General features: G+C 38.7%; 1 protein-coding gene across 7 annotated transcripts in view; it reads left to right on the forward strand.

The window, feature by feature from the left end:
• Nbeal1 (neurobeachin-like 1) overlaps positions 1-20928 on the forward strand; it is a 164708-nt gene that overhangs the window by 116749 nt on the left and 27031 nt on the right. For all 7 annotated transcript variants that reach the window (XR_015629593.1, XM_087569002.1, XM_087569005.1 and 4 more), the window contains 4 exons: positions 9024-9154; positions 14863-14972; positions 16271-16388; positions 17326-17423. Coding sequence is in view for 6 of the 7 variants with exons in the window: in XM_087569002.1 (XP_087425128.1) it covers positions 9024-9154; positions 14863-14972; positions 16271-16388; positions 17326-17423 (457 nt within the window). In the remaining variant the exon portion in view is untranslated. The remainder of the gene's footprint in view (positions 1-9023; positions 9155-14862; positions 14973-16270; positions 16389-17325; positions 17424-20928) is intronic.

The following is a 20928-nucleotide window of genomic DNA, read 5'->3' on the forward strand; positions in this document are numbered from 1 at the left end:
TGCATTTCCCTTATGACTAAAGATGTTGAACATTTCTTTAGGTGTTTCTCAGCCATTCGGCATTCCTCAGCTGTGAATTCTTTGTTTAGCTCTGAACCCCATTTTTTAATAGGGTTATTTGTTTCCCTGCGGTCTAACTTCTTGAGTTCTTTGTATATTTTGGATATAAGGCCTCTATCTGTTGTAGGATTGGTAAAGATCTTTTCCCAATCTGTTGGTTGCCGTTTTGTCCTAACCACAGTGTCCTTTGCCTTACAGAAGCTTTGCAGTTTTATGAGATCCCATTTGTCGATTCTTGATCTTAGAGCATGAGCCATTGGTGTTTTGTTCAGGAAATTTTTTCCAGTGCCCATGTGTTCCAGATGCTTCCCTAGTTTTTCTTCTATTAGTTTGAGTGTGTCTGGTTTGATGTGGAGGTCCTTGATCCACTTGGACTTAAGCTTTGTACAGGGTGATAAGCATGGATCGATCTGCATTCTTCTACATGTTGCCCTCCAGTTGAACCAGCACCATTTGTTGAAAATGCTATCTTTTTTCCATTGGATGGTTTTGGCTCCTTTGTCAAAAATCAAGTGACCATAGGTGTGTGGGTTCATTTCTGGGTCTTCAATTCTATTCCATTGGTCTATCTGTCTGTCTCTGTACCAATACCATGCAGTTTTTATCACTATTGCTCTCTAATACTGCTTGAATTCAGGGATAGTGATTCCCCCTGAAGTTCTTTTATTGTTGAGGATAGCTAAAGCTATCCTCGGTTTTTTGTTATTCCAGATGAATTTGCAAATTGTTCTGTCTAACTCTTTGAAGAATTGGATTGGTATTTTGATGGGGATTGCATTGAATCTGTAGATTGCTTTTGGTAAAATGGCCATTTTTACTATATTAATCCTGCCAATCCATGAGCATGGGAGATCTTTCCATCTTCTGAGGTCTTCTTCAATTTCTTTCCTCAGTGTCTTGAAGTTCTTATTGTACAGATCTTTTACTTGCTTGGTTAAAGTCACACCGAGGTACTTTATATTATTTGGGTCTATTATGAAGGGTGTCGTTTCCCTAATTTCTTTCTCGGCTTGTTTCTCTTTTGTATAGAGGAAGGCAACTGATTTATTTGAGTTAATTTTATACCCAGCCACTTTGCTGAAGTTGTTTATCAGCTTTAGTAGTTCTCTGGTGGAACTTTTGGGATCACTTAAATATACTATCATGTCATCTGCAAATAGTGATATTTTGACCTCTTCTTTTCCGATCTGTATCCCTTTGATCTCCTTTTGTTGTCTGATTGCTCTGGCTAGAACTTCAAGAACTATATTGAATAAGTAGGGAGAGAGTGGGCAGCCTTGTCTAGTCCCTGATTTTAGTGGGATTGCTTCAAGTTTCTCTCCATTTATTTTAATGTTAGCAACTGGTTTGCTGTATATGGCTTTTACTATGTTTAGGTATGGGCCTTGAATTCCTATTCTTTCCAGGACTTTTATCATGAAGGGGTGTTGAATTTTGTCAAATGCTTTCTCAGCATCTAATGAAATGATCATGTGGTTCTGTTCTTTCAGTTTGTTTATATGATGGATCACGTTGATGGTTTTCCGTATATTAAACCATCCCTGCATGCCTGGGATGAAGCCTACTTGATCATGGTGGATGATTGTTTTGATGTGCTCTTGAATTCGGTTTGCCAGAATTTTATTGAGTATTTTTGCGTCGATATTCATAAGGGAAATTGGTCTGAAGTTCTCTTTCTTTGTTGTGTCTTTGTGTGGTTTAGGTATAAGAGTAATTGTGGCTTCGTAGAAGGAATTCGGTAGGGCTCCATCTGTTTCAATTTTGTGGAATAGTTTGGATAATATTGGTATGAGGTCTTCTATGAAGGTTTGATAGAATTCTGCACTAAACCCGTCTGGACCTGGGCTCTTTTTGGTTGGGAGACCTTTAATGACTGCTTCTATTTCCTTAGGAGTTATGGGGTTGTTTAACTGGTTTATCTGTTCCTGATTTAACTTCGATACCTGGTATCTGTCTAGGAAATTGTCCATTTCCTGAAGATTTTCAAATTTTGTTGAATATAGGTTTTTATAGTAAGATCTGATGATTTTTTGAATTTCCTCCGAATCTGTAGTTATGTCTCCCTTTTCATTTCTGATTTTGTTAATTTGGACGCACTCTCTGTGTCCTCTCGTTAGTCTGGCTAAGGGTTTATCTATCTTGTTGATTTTCTCAAAGAACCAACTTTTGGTTCTGTTGATTCTTTCTATGGTCCTTTTTGTTTCTACTTGGTTGATTTCAGCTCTGAGTTTGATTATTTCCTGCCTTCTGCTCCTCCTGGGTGTAATTGCTTCTTTTTGTTCTAGAGCTTTTAGGTGTGCTGTCAAGCTGCTGACATATGCTCTTTCCTGTTTCTTTCTGCAGGCACTCAGCGCTATGAGTTTTCCTCTTAGCACAGCTTTCATTGTGTCCCATAAGTTTGAGTATGTTGTATCTTCATTTTCATTAAATTCTAAAAAGTTTTTAATTTCTTTCTTTATTTCTTCCTTGACCAGGTTATCATTGAGTAGAGCATTGTTCAATTTCCACGTATATGTGGGCATTCTTCCCTTATTGTTATTGAAGACCAGTTTTAGGCCGTGGTGGTCCGATAGCACGCATGGGATTATTTCTATCTTTCTGTACCTGTTGAGGCCCGTTTTTTGACCAATTATATGGTCAATTTTGGAGAAAGTACCTTGAGGAGCTGAGAAGAAGGTATATCCTTTTGCTTTAGGATAGAATGTTCTATAAATATCCGTTAAGTCCATTTGGCTCATGACTTCTCTTAGTCTGTCGACATCACTGTTTAATTTCTGTTTCCATGATCTGTCCATTGATGAGAGTGGGGTGTTGAAATCTCCCACTATTATTGTGTGAGGTGCAATGTGTGTTTTGAGCTTTAGTAAGGTTTCTTTTACGTACGTAGGTGCCCTTGTATTTGGGGCATAGATATTTAGGATTGAGAGTTCATCTTGGTTGATTTTTCCTTTGATGAATATGAAGTGTCCTTCCTTATCTTTTTTGATGACTTTTAGTTGGAAATTGATTTTATTTGATATTAGAATGGCTACTCCAGCTTGCTTCTTCTGACCATTTGCTTGGAAAGTTGTTTTCCAGCCTTTCACTCTGAGGTAGTGTCTGTCTTTGTCTCTGAGGTGTGTTTCCTGTAGGCAGCAGAATGCAGGGTCCTCGTTGCGTATCCAGTTTGTTAATCTATGTCTTTTTATTGGGGAGTTGAGGCCATTGATATTGAGAGATATTAAGGAATAGTGATTATTGCTTCCCGTTATATTCATATTTGGATGTGAGGTTATGTTTGTGTGCTTTCATTCTCTTTGTTTTGTTGCCAAGACGATTAGTTTCTTGCTTCTTCTAGGGTATAGCTTGCCTCCTTATGTTGGGCTTTACCATTTATTATCCTTTGTAGTGCTGGATTTGTAGAAAGATATTGTGTAAATTTGGTTTTGTCATGGAATATCTTGGTTTCTCCATCTATGTTAATTGAGAGTTTTGCTGGATACAGTAACCTGGGCTGGCATTTGTGTTCTCTTAGGGTCTGTATAACATCAGTCCAGGATCTTCTGGCCTTCATAGTTTCTGGCGAGAAGTCTGGTGTGATTCTGATAGGTCTCCCTTTATATGTTACTTGACCTTTTTCCCTTACTGCTTTTAATATTCTTTCTTTATTTTGTGCGTTTGGTGTTTTGACAATTATGTGACGGGAGGTGTTTCTTTTCTGGTCCAATCTGTTTGGAGTTCTGTAGGCTTCTTGTATGCCTATGGGTATCTCTTTTTTTAGGTTAGGGAAGTTTTCTTCTATGATTTTGTTGAAGATATTTACTGGTCCTTTGAGCTGGTAGTCTTCACTCTCTTCTATACCTATTATCCTTAGGTTTGATCTTCTCATTGAGTCCTGGATTTCCTGTATGTTTTGGACCAGTAGCTTTTTCCGCTTTACATTATCTTTGACAGTTGAGTCAATGATTTCTATGGAATCTTCTGCTCCTGAGATTCTCTCTTCCATCTCTTGTATTCTGTTGGTGAAGCTTGTATCTACAGCTCCTTGTCTCTTCTTTTGGTTTTCTATATCCAGGGTTGTTTCCATGTGTTCTTTCTTGATTGCTTCTATTTCCATTTTTAATTCCTTCAACTGTTTGATTGTGTTTTCCTGGAATTCTTTCAGGGATTTTTGCGATTCCTCTCTGTAGGCTTTTACTTGTTTATTAATGTTTTCCTGTGCTTCCCTAAGTGTGTTCATGTCTTTCTTGAAGTCCTCCAGCATCATGATCAAATATGATTTTGAAACTAGATCTTGCTTTTCTGGTGTGTTTGGATATTCCATGTTTGTTTTGGTGGGAGAATTGGGCTCCGATGATGGCATGTAGTCTTGGTTTCTGTTGCTTGGGTTCCTGCGCTTGCCTCTCGCCATCAGATTATCTCTAGTGTTACTTTGTTCTGCTATTTCTGACAGTGGCTAGACTGTCCTATAAGCCTGTGTGTCAGGAGTGCTGTAGACCTGTTTTCCTCTCTTTCAGTCAGTTATGGGGACAGAGTGTTCTGCTTTCGGGCGTGTAGTTTTTCCTCTCTACAGGTCTTCAGCTGTTCCTGTGGGCCTGTGTCTTGAGTTCACCAGGCAGCTTTCTTGCAGCAGAAAATTTGGTCTTACCTGTGGTCCCGAGGCTCAGGTTCGCTCGTGGGGTGCTGCCCAGGGGCTCTCTGCAGCGGCAGCAACCAGGAAGACCTGTGCCGCCCCTTCCGGGAGCTTCAGTGCACCAGGGTTCCAGATGGTCTTTGACTTTTTCCTCTGGCGTCCGAGATGTGTGTGCAGGGAGCAGTCTCTTCTGGTTTCCCAGGCTTGTCTGCCTCTCTGAAGGTTTAGCTCTCCCTCCCATGGGATTTTGGTGCAGAGAACTGTTTATCCGGTCTGTTTCCTTCAGGGTCCGGCGGTGTCTCTGGCAGGTGTCCTGCTGCTCCTGGGCCCTCCCCCACGTGAGCCCAGAGGCCTTATACAGTTTCCTCTTGGGCCAGGGATGTGGGCAGGGGTGAGCAGTGTTGGTGGTCTCTTCCGCTCTGCAGCCTCAGGAGTGCCCACCTGACCAGGCGGTTGGGTCTCTCTCTCACCGGGTCTGGGAGTAGAGAGCTGCTGCGGGCCGGGATCCTCGGGTGTGGGACTTCCGGTAAACACAGAACGTGCCTGGTCCTAGAGAAATTCTGCTTCCGTGTGTCCCAAGCTCACCAGGCAGCTTTCTTGCAGCAGAAAATTTGGTCTTACCTGTGGTCCCGAGGCTCAGGTTCGCTCGTGGGGTGCTGCCCAGGGGCTCTCTGCAGCGGCAGCAACCTGGAAGACCTGTGCTGCCCCTTCCGGGAGCTTCAGTGCACCAGGGTTCCAGATGGTCTTTGGCTTTTTCCTCTGGCGTCCGAGATATGTGTGCAGGGAGCAGTCTCTTCTGGTTTCCCAGGCTTGTCTGCCTTTCTGAAGGTTTAGCTCTCCCTCCCACGGGATTTGGGTCCAGAGAACTGTTTATCCGGTCTGTTTCCTTCAGGGTCCGGTGGTGTCTCCGGCAGGTGTCCTGCTGCTCCTGGGCCCTCCCCCACGGGAGCCCAGAGGCCTTATACAGTTTCCTCTTGGGCCAGGGATGTGGGCAGGGGTGAGCAGTGTTGGTGGTCTCTTCTGCTCTGCAGCCTCAGGAGTGCCCCTCAAATTATTTTTTAAAGGATCTACTCAGAGTTCAGTCGCATACAAATAGTCATGTCATTTGCATTGAGCTTTGGACTTTTCTAGTATAAAGTCAACAGTAAACTTTTTTTTTTTTATTAACTTGAGTATTTCTTATTTACATTTCGAGTGTTATTCCCTTTCCCGGTTTCTGGGCAAACATCCCCCTAACCTCTCCCCATCCCCTTCTTTATGGGTGTTCCCCTCCCCATCCTCCCCCCATTGCCGCCCTCCCCCCAACAATCAACGTTCACTGGCGGTGACTTTGAACATTTCTTTAGGTGCTTCTCAGTCATTCAAGATTCCTCTGTTGTGAATTTTTGGTTTAGTTCTGTATCCCATTTTTTGATTGGGTTGTTTGGTTTTTTGGTGGTCAGCTTCTTGAGTTCTTTATATGTTTTGGATATTAGCCCTCTGTTGGATGCAGGGTTAGTGAAGATGTTTTCCCAATCTGTAGGTTGCTGATTTTTCTTATTGACTATGTCTTTTGCCTTACAGAAGCTTTCCAGTTTCATGAGGTCCCATTTATCAATTCTTGATATTAAAGCATGGGCCATTGGAGTTCTGTTTAGGAAATTTCCCCCTGCGCCAATGAGTTCAAGGCTCTTTCCCATTTTCTCTTCTTTAGATTCAGGATATCTAGTTTATGTTGAGATCCTTGATCCACTTGGACTTGAGCTTTGTGCATGGTGACAAATATGGGTCTATTCTCATATTTCCACATACAAACAGCCAGTTAGACCAGCACCATTTATTGAATTCCCTCATGAATATCGAAGCAAAAATACTCAATAAAATTCTTGCAAACACATCAAAACCATGATTCACCACAGTCAAGTAGGCTTCATCCCAGGGATGCAAGGTTGGTTCAATATACGAAAATCCATTACCGTAATCCACCATATAAACAAACTCAAAGAATAAAACTACATGATGCAGAAAAAGCATTTCACAAAATACAACACCCCTTCATGTTAAAAGTATTAGAGAGACCAGGAATTCAAGGCCCTGTCTCTTTTGTTAATGGTTTTTTGTTTTTGTTTTTATGTGCCTGGGTGTTTTGCCTGCATGCATGTTTATGTGTCATATCTTGGAGTTATATACATACATGTGAACTGCCATGTGGTTGCTGGGAATTGAACTCCGGTCCTCTGGAAGAGCAGTCAGTGCTCTTAATCACTGAGCCATCTCTCCAGTCCCCTTCTACCATGTCTTAATTATAATAATCCTTGGTTTTCAAGAAGAGATGCAGTCTCTAACATTATTAAACATCAATAAAATGTTGCACTGACAGATGATTTCCCTTCATAAGATACAGGAAGTAATAACTAGGTTTATTTTGTTTGTTTTTATAATTTTATGAAAAATGTGATTTCACAAAGCTTTAAGATGAATTGTGTATGCTTATATGATACCATCAGGAAAGTAGAAACAACCAAGACAGTCCACTAAGGGACTTGTATTTAGAATATATGTGTAGAATCCTTACAACCAGATAATACAAAATCGAATTTAAAAATGGAAAAGGGTATGGATAGATAATAGACAGGTGTCTAACACATGAAAAGATCTGCAATATCATTAGCCGTCAGGGGAATTCAAGTCAAAACCAATTCCCATCTTGTAATCAGTTGTTAAAAAAAGAATAAAAACCATTGTGATGTAAAATTAGAAAATAATGGGAGTAGAATTTTAAAATAATAATTTTTATAGAAAACAGTCTGACAATTCTCCAAGACATTAAACATGAAATTATCACTAACAATTCTGCTCCTAAATTTCTATCCAGCATAAAATTTGTGCACCCATGTTAGTAAATAGCATTGGATGAATGGGTCAGAGATTAATAGACATTTACAAAAAGTAAAATTAATGGCTGGGGATGTAGCTCAGTTGATAGGGTGTTTACCTAGCAAGCCTGGTGCCCTAGGTTTGTGCCTCGCCACTGTATAAAGCTGGTATGAAGGCACATTACAGTAATCCCAGCACTTAGGAGATGGAGGCTAGCATTTAAGCTCATCCTCATCTACATAGCAAGTCCAAGGCTGGATTACATGAAGCTCTGTCTTTTAAAAACTATATTAGTCATTAATATCCATTCACCATTTTAGACTAAAGCCCATAGCTTAATTTTTCCATAAACATGGTATCAAGAGAAATCAAGCAAATGTTATGTTTTCTGTGATAAAGGAAATCACAATCAAATTAGACCATTACCACTTGAGGGTTTTCCAGCTATTATACCTATAATGAAACCTAAATCAACTAATTAAAATTTATGGGTGGAGGAACTGGCTCTGTTGATTGTCTACCATACAAAGCATGAGGACCTGATTTTGGATCTCCAATACCATGTAAAATCTGTGCTAAGGATTGGGGAGGCAAATCCACAAAGTTCACTAGCCAGCCAGTCTAGCCGGTTGGTGAGATTGGGAATTCTGGTTCAGTAAGAAGATAAGTAACTTATCTCAGAAAGTTAATTAAAGTAAGCTAGTAACATATGTAAATAATTTATAGATGCTTACCTACAATACTATGTCCCTACCTACATTCTGGTTTTTAGTGTAAGAGTTTCTGCTAATAATGTATTAATTATTAGCTCAGAATCATTTCTGTAAATCTCTTAACTAAAAATATAAGTACTGTTATATTTAGAATTATTTTGAACTCAGATTTTTTTTTCTTTTACAAACAAGCTCTCATGCTGTAGCCTACCTTGCCCTGGAACTCACTCTGTACTTTAGTCTGTTCTTGTAGTTAGAAAAATCCTACCTCAGCATCCACATTCTGGGATTTTAAGTCATTAAATTCTATGCCTCGTATATACTTTGATTTTTCAAATATAGAACTCATATTCACTTTTTTAAATGAATTTACTCAGCAAATTTTGTGTCTTTAATATTCTTTGGTGGTTCAACCCAGAGCAAGGCCCTGAGCATTCCAGGGAAGCCCTCTACCAACAACCTGCATATTCAACAGACACCTTTGCCTAAAAGTCTTCTAAGATTATATTTAATTAACATGAACGTGTTTTAGTGAGTTTAATTTTCAATTAATTTAAACAAAGCAATATTTGGTTTGACAACTATAATGATAGTATTAACTCCTGTCAACAAACTATGAATTATAGATGATTATCATAAAGATAAAAGTTGTTTTCAGATATTAAATTAGATTAAGAAAGCCCAGCTGCAGTCATGTGGAAGTTTCAAAAGAGCTTGAATGTTCTTGATCTGCATGTCTTTGTTTTCATCCAGTAAACTTTGTCTTTCGCTCCTGCATGCAGGTTTGACTGTGCAGACCGGCAGTTCCATTCCATCCCTGCTACGTGGCAAGCACTTATGGAGAATACATATGATGTAAAAGAACTTATTCCTGAGTTCTTCTATTTCCCAGAGTTTCTAGAAAATCAAAATGGTAAGAAATGGAGGATATAAATTTTCATTCCAACAGGTTCCAATGAAAAATACTGAAAAGCAGTTTTTAGGACATTTTCTGTAATATTGCATACTTTTTTAAGGTTGGTTTTGTGTGTAGATTACTCAGGGACAGGATTTCACTTATACCGGGGAGGGACATACAGAGCCAAGTCTTCTTTCCGGAGAGGTGATACAGGAAACTAAGAAACGAGTTGAGTTTGAACACACAAGAGAACTTATCTATGAGATACAACACTGTGCTGCACACCGCCATTACAAGGCTCCCAGGTGATCGAACCAAAGCCAGTGAGCCAATCCGTGAGCAAGCGAACAGGTTTTTAGAGTATCATTACAACATATTGACCAGTTTACTTATGTATTCCTGTCTATAACTGCTTTCAGAAATTAATGATCAACTTGAGTAGTTACAAGAGACCATATAACTCACAATGATAAAAATGTTCTTTTACCTTTTAAAGAAGACTTCTACTCTATTTGGAATGTACAAAAGGCTAACATAGAAAATAATGGCTAAGTTATTCCAGCTTTTGAAAAAATTAGGTTTTTGGAGTAGAGATGCATGATGATAATTACATTTTGAAATGTTCAAATATTTTTTTCTATAGTTATTTTGCTTTATTTTTTCTTTCCTTTTCCCTTTCTTCTTTTTTCCCCTTGTGTAATGCTTGCAGTTGAACTCAAGAGACTTACACAGTTTGCGAATACTCCACAACCAAACTTCTCCCCAGCCTTGCATTCGTGTTTAAAGCACACTAAATATGCCAGATTGTTAGTCAGTTGGTGTGTCCTTTACTAAAGCCAGTGCGTCTCTGGGAGAGCAGGACTGGTTGGGCTAAATTTGAGTGGAAAACTTAAGATACTCTTTGCTCTGCAATGCATTATTTTTATTGGTGCTAATTGCTGCCTTCAGCCCTGTGACTTCATGGTCCCTGTGTATAAAACTGTAATTATCTAATTGCTTGATAAAGGAACTTGCGCAGGAGAAGACAAATGTTTTATCTAATAGGAATAAATAGCAATAAAACCAACACAAAACTGCACAATAAGATTTTAGTTTGTTTTTTTTTTATTCAAGTTTACAGATAATATAGTTACAGGTTATATAGTATTATCATGGCCAATTTCTTTCTGTATTCTCACTCATTACTCCAAATATTTTGGTTTGGTTTTGTAGCTAACCTTTCTCTTTGTTACAAATAACCGAAGTAGCTTGAAACTACAGCATGTCACCAAGATGAGGCTGTTGGTCTGTTGTGTCCGTTCTTAAATGTCACCCTATCACTTCGCTCTCTAGAACTGTGTCTGTACCAACCAGCGAGCTACTCACACGGAGTAGGAATGACGCTCAGGCACAGTGAGTGGAGGTGAAGCTAAGGTCCTGCAGTACGTTTGGAGGGAGACAACTGTGCACCACACAAAGACCAACAGCTGCCCGCCACACACTGGTCACCCACGACAAGCCTAGCACCCTGCGTTCCCTGTCACCGGACCTTTAAACTGTACCTAGACATAGGAAATATTGTGTTTCAAGATAGCACACTAATACTTCAAGACTGGTATTTTAAGACATTGTTTCTTCTCATAATGCATGAACAAGAAAACCTCATACATGAGAAAGTTCTGTCATAATTCCAGTTGTAATAGCAAGTGTCTTTGTGGAATATAATACATTATTCTTCCATAAAGCAAAACTCTCAGTGAGTGTGTTCAAGGTGTAAGTTAACACTGCAAAGTTCTAATGAAACGCATTTTAACCATTGTTCATTTTTAGCGTTAGGATAGTTAATATTTTATTTTGATTCAATTAAAGTATGGATTATTGTGCCTTCACTGTTCTATTTTCTTTTCACTTGCATGCCTGTGTTCACAGACACTTGCATGTGGAGGAGTGTTTTGTGTATATGTGCATGAGTGTGCACACATTCAAATGCACCCATGCATATATTTGTAGAAACCAGAAGTCACTATCTTTTTTCCCCTCATTTTTGTTATTGGATTTTTTTATTTACATTTCAAATGTTATCCCCTTTCCCGGTTTCCTGTCCATAAATCCTCATCCCATCCCAACCCCCAACCCCTTGCTTCTATGAGAGTGTTCCTCCACCCACCCACCCACCTATCCCTTCCCTCCTCCCTGCCCTGACATTCCCCTACACTGGGGCATTGAGCCTTGGCAGAACCCATTGGTGCCCAACAAGGTCATCCTCTGGTACATATGCAGCTGGAGCCATGGGTCTGTCCATGTGAACTCTTTGGATGGTGGTTTAGTTCCTGGGAGCTCTGGTTGGTTGGTATTGTTGGTTGGTTGTTCTTATGGAGTTGCAAACCCCTTCAGCTCCTTCATTCTCAGTTTTTATTGGTTAGCTGGGAGCATTCGCCTCTATATTTGTCATGCTCTAGCAGAGCCTCTCAGGAGAAAGCTATATCAGGCTCCTGTCTGCATACACTTCTTGGCATCAGCAATATTGTCTGGATTTGGTGGCTCTATGTAAGCTGGATCCTCAGGTGGAGTTATCTCTGGATGGCCTTTCTTCAGTCTCTGCTCCAAACTTTGTCTCCATATCTCCTCCTATGATATTTTTGTTCCCCTTTCTAAGAAGGATGGAAGCATCCACACTTTGGTCTTCCTTCTTCTTGAGCTTCATGTGGTCTGTGGATTGTATCTTGGGCAATCCAAGGTTTTAGGCTAATATCCACTTATCAGTGAGTCCATACCATGTGTGTGTATTTGTGTAGTTTTATTTTGTGTTTGGGTTACCTTACTCAGGATGATATTTTTCCAGTTCCATCCATTTGCCTGTGAATTTCATGGTTTTTTTTTTGCTAGCTGAGTAGTACTTCATTGTGTAGATGTACCACATTTTCTATATCCATTCTTCTGTTGAAGGACAACAAGGTTCTTTCCAGCTTCTGGCTATCATAAATAAGGTTACTGTGAACATAATGGAGCATGTGTCCTTGTATATTTTGGAGCATCTTTTGGGTATATGCCCAGGAGTGGTATAGCTGGGTCCAATTTTCTGAAGAAACTCCAGACTGATTTCCAGAGTGGTTGTACCAGCTTGCAATCTCACCAAAAATGGAAGTGTGTTCCTCTTTCTCTACATCCTCGCCATCTGTTGTCACCTGAGTTTTTGATCTTGGCCATTCTGACTGATGAGGTGGAATCTCAGGATTGTTTTGATTTGCATTTTCCTGATGACTAAAGATGTTGAACATTTCTTTAGGTGCTTCTCAGCCATTCGAGATTCCTCAGTTGAGAATTCTTTGTTTAGATCTGTACCCCATTTTTTAATAGGGTTATTTGATTCTCTAGAGTCTAACTTTTTGAGTTCTTTGTATATATTGGTTATTAACCCTCTATTGGATGTAGGATTGGTAAAGATTTCTTCCCAATCTGTTGGTTGCTGTTTTGTCCTAATGACAGTGCCCTTTGCCTTACAGAAGCTTTGTAATTTTATGAGGTCCCATTTGTCGATTCTTGATCTTAGAGCATGAGCCATTGGTGTCCTGTTGAGGAAATTTTCCCCCGTGTCCATGTATTCCAGGCTCTTCCCCACTTTTTCTTTTATTAGTTTGAATGTATACAAGCTCATGATGTTTATCACTAGCAAGCAATGGGAAGAAGGGAAAAAAAGTTCTCACAAAACAGTCTGTTAATTATATTTGTCAGATTTTAGGAAATACTAATAATATCATATACATACAAAAAAGTGTGTTATTAACTGTAATGTACATTTTTAAAAAGAAATACAGGGTTGGGATGTGGCTCAGCTGTGCTGTGCTAGCCTACCATGAGCAAAGCTCTAGTTAGAGCCCTAGTCCTATATAAACCAGACATGCTTATGAACACTGGGAATCCCAGGACTCAGGAGGTATCAAAATAAAATATTATCCCTATTATCCTATCCTCCAATTCTGAGGCCAGTCTGAGATAGATAAGACCTTGTCTCAGACAGACAGACAGACAGACAGTGCCCAGTGTGATGGCAAAAGCAGGCATCTCTAGGATTCAGCGCTTGTCTGGTCTACATGGTGAGCTCCAGGGCCAGCCAGAGCTACATAGTGAGATCTTATCTCAAAAGAGCAAACAACACCTCAGTATTCACATAATGAATGAAATGTACATAAGTATTCTTTTACAAAATCCCAAAACATCTAAAATTACACCAACTATACAAAAAGAAAACAGAAAATAAAAATAGTGCTAAGGGATTTCATTGCCTGAAATGACATAATTAACTCTGGATATCAGTTAGTTACATCTCTTTTTTTCCCATCCTACCCTTTTGGTTTTCAGTCTTATGATATCTTTAAGTTGGGAGTCTTCACTCTCTTCTATACCTATTATCCTTAGGTTTTGTCTTCTCATTGTGTCTTGGATTTCCTGGATGTTTTGGTTTAGGAGTTTTTTGTGTTTTGCATTTTCTTTGACGGTTGTGTCAGTGTTTTCAATGGAATATTCTGCCTGAATTCTCTCTTCAATCTCTTGTTTTCTGTTGGTGATACTTGCATTTGTGATTCCTGATCTCTTTCCTAGGTTTTCTATTTCCAGGGTTGTCTCCTTTGTGATTTCTTTATTGCTTTATTTCCATTTTTAGATCCTGGATGGTTTTGTTCAATTCCTTCACCTGTTTAGTTGTGTTTTCCTATAATTCTTTAAAGGATGTTTGTGTTTCCTCTTTAAGGACTTCTACCTGTTTACCTGTGTTGTCCTGTATTTCTTAAGGCATTATTTATGTCCTTCTTAAAGTCCTCTAACATCATCATGAGATAAGATTTTAAATCATAATCTTGCTTTTATGGTGTGTTGGGGCATCCAGGACTTGCTGTGATGGAGGAACTGGGTTCTGATGAGGCCAAGTAGCCTTGTTTTTTGTTGCTTAGGTTCTTGCCCTTGCCTCGAGCCATCTGCTTATCTCTGGTGTTAGCTGCTCTTGCTGTTTGACAGTGGCTTGACTCTCCTGTAAGCCTGTATGTCAGCACTACTGGGAGATTGGCTCTCTCCCAGAAGGATCTGGGTACAGAGAGCTGTGTCACAGGGTCAGCTCCAGACCCAGGTGGAAACTGGAAGGATCCTGTCTCAGACTGATCCTCAGTTGCTGTGTCCTGAGGGCTCCAGGCGGGTTCCTCTTGGATCAGCAATGTGAGCAGAAGTGGTGGTCTCACCTATGCTCTCAGGTGTATCAGTACTTCTGGAAGACCAGCTCTCTCCCAGCAGGAACTGGGAACAGAGGTGTGGCACAGGGTCAGCTTGGTGCACAGACCCAGAAGTCACTATCTTTAATCCCACTTCACATTAGTTTTTGAGACCAGCTGGTTTGTATACCCAGCAAGCTGCTAGGATTCTTTTGTCTACACCCTTAGCTCTGTGGTTACTGGCATGAGCCACTGTACCTGGCTTTACATACGTGATGAAGAATTTAAGCATTTGATTGAATAGCTAAAATTTACCCAATGAGCGTCTTCCAAATTTCCCCTCCTGGCTTTTCTAAGAAAAGAAATTCTTACTCTGATACGCCTTCTAAAAACCAATTCAAAAATATTTTATGTATTTTATTAAAGTATATTACAATAGACAGGTCAATTTATTTTTTTTCTAGTTATATGTTCTCGTTTATATTTGTTTTACATCATTTTTAAAAAGAAAATGTTCTGATTTTTTTTATTTTTTATGTGTCTTAGAATTTAATTTGGGACAATTACAAGTTTCTAAAGAACTGGTAAACGATGTTATTCTTCCAAGATGGGCTAAGTCAGCTGAAGATTTCATTTATAAACACAGAAAAGCTCTGGTAAGGTTTCTGTTCAGTCGCTACCATATCTTTTAAAGTACAGATTTGTTTTTCAAAGATAAGTTAAAGTTTACCTTTTTTCTAGATTAGTTTGTTCCCTGTTGTATATTACTGTTCTAGAAAGTACAATACTGTAATTTAATTTTAAGATATAAATCTTAGGATACATTCATGAATATGTAACAAAGGTTTCTTTTTTTCCTTTTGTAATAGTTTATAATGGAATATTTGCAAATCTGTTATAAATACCAATCAATGATAAGTGTCACAGTTTTTGATATTTGGTATATTGGAAATCAAATTTCCTTTTTAATCAAGTCTTAGGTTTTTTTTTTCCTTTAATTGAAAACTTTTAGACAACTATTACAAAAGAAACTACCACAAAGATTTGTTCCACCTCTCTCATTAACTCTCCTAGACTTTGGAGAATGTTAATAGCTTTTTTGTGTTGTTTTCTTTACCCAGTAGATTTGGGGACACTTTGTAATTTCTGATTTTTGGGTTAGGAATGATCTTCTAGAAATATTTCAAAATCTGGGAAAATCCACAGTCCGAGTTGTGTCCAGTGGCAATTAAGTTAATTAGGAGGCTGAAGCCTAAGTGTATGACTTTGAGGCCAGCCTTAACAACATGGTGTGAACTTGTCTGAAACAACACAAACAGCAACTAGCAAAACCTCAAATACTTGTGGTTCTAATAATTTTACATAAGGGAAATTCAGCCTGTATTAACATTCTAGTTCTCTGCGTGTCTGCTCTATAGATTGCTATTGTTTTCCCAGGTGGTATAACTATATGTTTTGAAGTTTATATTTTTGCATCAAATCACTTGAGGATGAGTACATTTTTTAATTTTTCCTAAATATTAACCAAGTTCCTAATAAAACCAACCTAATACCTTTAAATTTTTTACTAATGTTTAGGTAAATTTCCAACTTGAAATTGAGGAAGTAGTGAGAATTATAACATCGATAATTGTGTTACTGTCTCAATGCACTCCATTTACCAAGCAGTACTCTCCTTTTACAAAACTGTGTACAAGGGTTTTGCCCACATATATGTCTACACACCATGTGTGTGCAGTGCCCAAGGAAGGCGGAAGTGGTCAGATCCCCTGGACCTGGAGTTGGAGGTGGTTGTCAGCCTTCAAGTGGATTGGATGCTGGGCATTGGACATGCGTTAGTTAGCAGGGAAGCCAGTGTTCTTAGCTGCTGAGCATCGTTCTGGCTCCATGCCCTTTTCAAAAAGAGGAATTTAATGGGAAGATACAATAATTATTAAATTTGTTCTCTTTCTAGGAGTCTGAATATGTTTCTGCTCATCTTCATGAATGGATAGATCTGATTTTTGGTTACAAACAGAGAGGGCCAGCTGCAGTGGAGGCACTCAATGTCTTCTACTACTGTAGTTATGAAGGTACAAGTCAAAATACCACTTCTTTTACAATAGTTAGCATTAGTCCGTACTTATTATACCTGGTATTTGAGCTTAAATTTTTTTTTTAGTTATTATTATGTATACTTTTATTTTGAGCTTAAATATTTAACGTGGGAAAGAATACATCAACAAAATATTTTTTCAGTTGGAAGTTCACAAAACCTCTGTTATTTCAATTTTGTAGTAAAAGTTTATGATTTTAAGATTGTGTATGTATGTGTGTCTACATGTGCATATATATATACACACTTATGGAAATTAAATTATAAATAACAATTATTATATGCTTTTGATTTCTTGTATAGAAATCAAATTTTCTGTTTAATCAAGACAAGTTCTCTCTACATAGCTCTGGCAGTCCTGGAACTCACTCTGTGGACCAGGCTAGTGAATCCGTAGGGATCCACCTGCCTCTGCCTCCCAGGTGCTGGGATTAAAGGCGTGTGCCGCTGCCACCTGGCATCAAATCCTCATGAACGTTACAAATGTTGTTTTTAGTAAACTTTGAAAGAAGGCATTTAGAATTATTAACATTAGCTCAACATCAAAGCTGTTTTTTGAGAGCTTTGGGCAGAAAACTGTTGTCTCTTTTTAAACCGTGTTATGTGGATATGTGCATGATCTGTGTGTGTACACAGGGAAGCTGATGTATACATCAGGCTCTCTTCCTCAGTGGTTCTTCCCCTGATTTTTTTATGTAGGATCTCTCACATGTACCCATATACATACGTGCATACATAAACAAACACATATACACAAATAAACATATTTAGTGTTTTCAAGAAATTAATCTCTGGTGGCATAATTTGAGGACTCATATTTTGTTTAAAATGTGTTAATCATTCCTTGATGCATTTCATTCATCAGTGTCATGCAGGGTTTTTCACAATAGTGAGTTGATGATTTCTTGTTTTAGGTGCTGTGGATCTTGATGCCTTAACAGATGAAAAGGAAAGAAAAGCCTTAGAAGGGATGATTAATAATTTTGGGCAAACACCTTGTCAGCTGTTAAAGGTAAATAATAAGCTATTTATACGTATGAACAGCAATTGTCAATCTTCCTAATGATGGGACTCTTTATTACAGTTCCTCATGTGGTGATCACAACCATAAAATTTTTTTTGTTGCTGTTTCATTATTGTAATTTTGCTACTGCTATGAATTAAAATGTAAATATTTTTGAGATAGAGGTTTGCCAAAGGGGTTGCAACCCACAGATTGAGAACCACTGGCCTACAGAATGCTATTTCGAAGTATTCTGAAGTTTGAAGAATAGTAGAGTCAAGTCTTAGCATATGTAATTGATAGGTCTTTATTTATATGATTTCATTTATTCTCTATTAAGCTATAATGTGCTTATGCAATCGATACTCCTGAGGTGATGTATTAAGTAGATGGACTTTAAGTGATATCTAGAATTGAATTTCTAATGCTCTTAGTAATTTAAATCTTGGAGAATCATTGCCCAGAATTTAAGCAAAAAATTACATTAAAACCATCACTTAAAAATAAATAGACTTATTATTCCTAGTTTAAGTAACAAAAAAACCTGAAGATCCAGTTATAAAGCCAAATGGTTTGGCTTATACCTGTACTTCCAAATACTCAAAAGACTGGGATGGGAAATTAGTAATTCTAGGGCAGATTGGGTAACCCCTCAAAAAGTTCACTCATATAAAAGTTTCCCTATGTATGCACAATGCCCTGGATATGATCCCCAGAACTAAGGGCAATGGGGATCTCCATTTATATTACAAGTTATTCATAAGTCCCAAAAGAATTTATATTTCTTCAAAAAGATGATTATTTTAAATGTGTGTCTTTGTGTGTGTGTGTGTGTGTGTGTGTGTGTGTGTGTGTGTGTGTGTGTGTGTATGTGTATACATGCATGTAAGTGTGAGGGCCAAAGGTCAACATCTGTTGCCCTTCACAGGAACTGTCCACTTTGCTTTTTAAGACAGAATCTCTCACTGGGACCTGGAGTTGGCTAGTCTAAAGTTCACCACTGAGTCCCAGGGATGCTTTTGTCTTCACTGCCCCAGCACTGGCCTTACAAGTGCACAATACCCTACCCAGTTCTTTCATAGATGCTGAGGATCAAGTTCAGGACTCCATGCTTACACAACAAGCAGTTTAATCACTGAGCTATTTCTCCAACCTTATATTTCTGAGAGAATAAAACTGAATAGCAAATACATTATATCATTAAAACTGTCTTTATGTTGAGACTCCTTCTGTATATAAAATTTTAAGCTACTAAAATCATCCTATGAATGGTACTTATTATCCATAGCCTAAACCTAATGTTAAGACTCTAATTATAAAATATGTACATTATATAATCAAATTATTAAATGTTGCTGTGTTTCCTCATACCGGTATCAGGAAATTTTTATCTTTCTAATCCTAATGGCCACTGATTCTTAGAAGTCAGTCCACTATTCTAGAAGCTGTAATCTTTGTTAACATAAGTTTAAGGATAAAGAAAAATAATAATATCCCAGTATTAAATATATACTTTTAAATTTAAACATTGTGAATTATTCCCTAACCTCCATAGTAATGATATGGTTATCTTCATTTTTAAAATTAATTCAACCAATGCCAGGATGATGGCTCAGTGGATAGCTTTACTTGGTGTGCTAGTCTGATCACCTGATGCTTCAACCTTGCATGGCTTTAGGGATGGAGTTGGGGGGATAAAGAAATGATAGACACACAGAGAAGGTGGAAATAAGTGGGCCATGCTCTCTGATGGAAAGGCCACAGCAACCCAGAAATTCAGCCAGTTTATTTTATACATGTATGTCGAGGAGGCAGTTTATTTAATTTTGGTAAGAGCTCTCTATAGGGGCAGTCTCCGGCTGTAATCATCCAGGAGAGAAAAATGTCAACATCTGAGCATGAACCAGGGGAAGACTTTCCATGTTGTGAGGCATTAGGTCCTTGGCAAGGCTATGTTCCTGTCAACCATAAGTATTCACTCACGACTTCCTTCTCTCCTTACACATTCATTCAGTCTTCCTCTGTCCCCACAACCTAGTTCAGTCCTTGAAACTCACATGAATAAGGGGAGGGTGTCAGAAGCAATGGGACCAATCTGTCATCTTAACATTGTAAACTTAACACCACTAAGGGATGAGAGAATTGTCAAGAAGCGTGATTGTTACCACAGGACAGTTACGGAAGCGGGGAGCTCATTCTTGTAACCCTAGCTCAGTAGCTGAGTTCAGCAGGAGAGTTCAAGATCAGCTATGGAGACTTTGAAGCTTTCTGGGCTACAAAGTGAAATATTGTTTCAAATATTAAAAGGAAAAAAGGCAAACATACAGAATAAGCTGGGCCTAGTATGTAAACCTGTAATTCTGCCCATTCAGGAAGTTAATGCAGGGGAGTTGTGAGTTCAGTACTTGCCTAAGTTACAGAGTGAGTTCAAAGCTAGCCTGACAACTTAGTGAAATCCTGTCTTAAAATTTTAAAAAGGGCTAGGAGAATATAGCATAGTGTTAGAGCTCTTGCCTAACATATACAAGGTTCAGAATAAGACAGAGCTCTGTGGGGCTCAGAATTAGTGCCTTTAGTTTTGCACCAGCTCTATTCTCTGTGTAGCCCTGCCTGATCTGGAACTTATTTTGTAGAACAGCCTTGAACTCCAAGATTCCCCCTGCCTCTGCCTCCCTAATACTGCGATTAAAGGCATGTACCACCACTGCCTGGCTTCAAGTATACTTTATTTCTTTATTTCTTTATTTTTTGCAAGAACCCAGGTGCCTTGTTACCACAGTAGGTAGAGAGTTAGTCTCATAATTTCACAAGAACCCTGCTGATTTATTTGTGGGCAGGACAGTTGTTCATGCATTTAGAGGTCAGAGGACAACCTTGGGAGTCATTTCTCTGGCACTGTCAGTGTTTGGTGGGGGCAATCTTTTATTGGCTTACAACCTATCAAGTAGGCTAGACTGGCTAGCCACTTCCCCTGACACTTCTAAAAACAAGGGTTCTCTGAATTGAACTCAAGTCCTCATATTTGCTTCAAGGCAAGTACTTTACTAACTGAGCCACTTCCCTAGTACTAATTTTTATTTGGTTTTTAAAAAAATTACAGTGGGGCTGTAGTCCAGGCATGTTTACTTAGCACATGCAAAGTTCAGTTCAGTCCTCATCACCACAAACACCAAAGAGGAAAATCAGACAAGTTTAAGACCGTCAGCCTGTCCGGGGGTGAGAAGGGGTGGGAGGGTGGGTGGAGGAACACCCTCATAGAAACAGGGGGAGGGAGGATGGGATAGGGGGGTCTATGGAGGGAACCAGGAAATGGGATAACATTTGAAATGTAAACAAAAAAAGACTGTCAGTCTATACTTTAAAATAGGTTTTGTTTTGTTTTGTAAAGTATTAAAGCTAAACATTTAATTGTTATATCTATTGCCCACAATCTAATATTTTGTAATAGGGACAAAAGAAACCAAATCCACCTCCCTAATTTTGTTTTATTTTTCTCTCTGAGACAGAGTCTTAC

The sequence above is a fragment of the Rattus norvegicus genome, chromosome 9 (assembly GCF_021556685.1).
Source record: "Rattus norvegicus strain SHRSP/BbbUtx chromosome 9, alternate assembly SHRSP_T2T, whole genome shotgun sequence".
NCBI classification, from domain to species: Eukaryota; Metazoa; Chordata; class Mammalia; order Rodentia; family Muridae; genus Rattus; species Rattus norvegicus.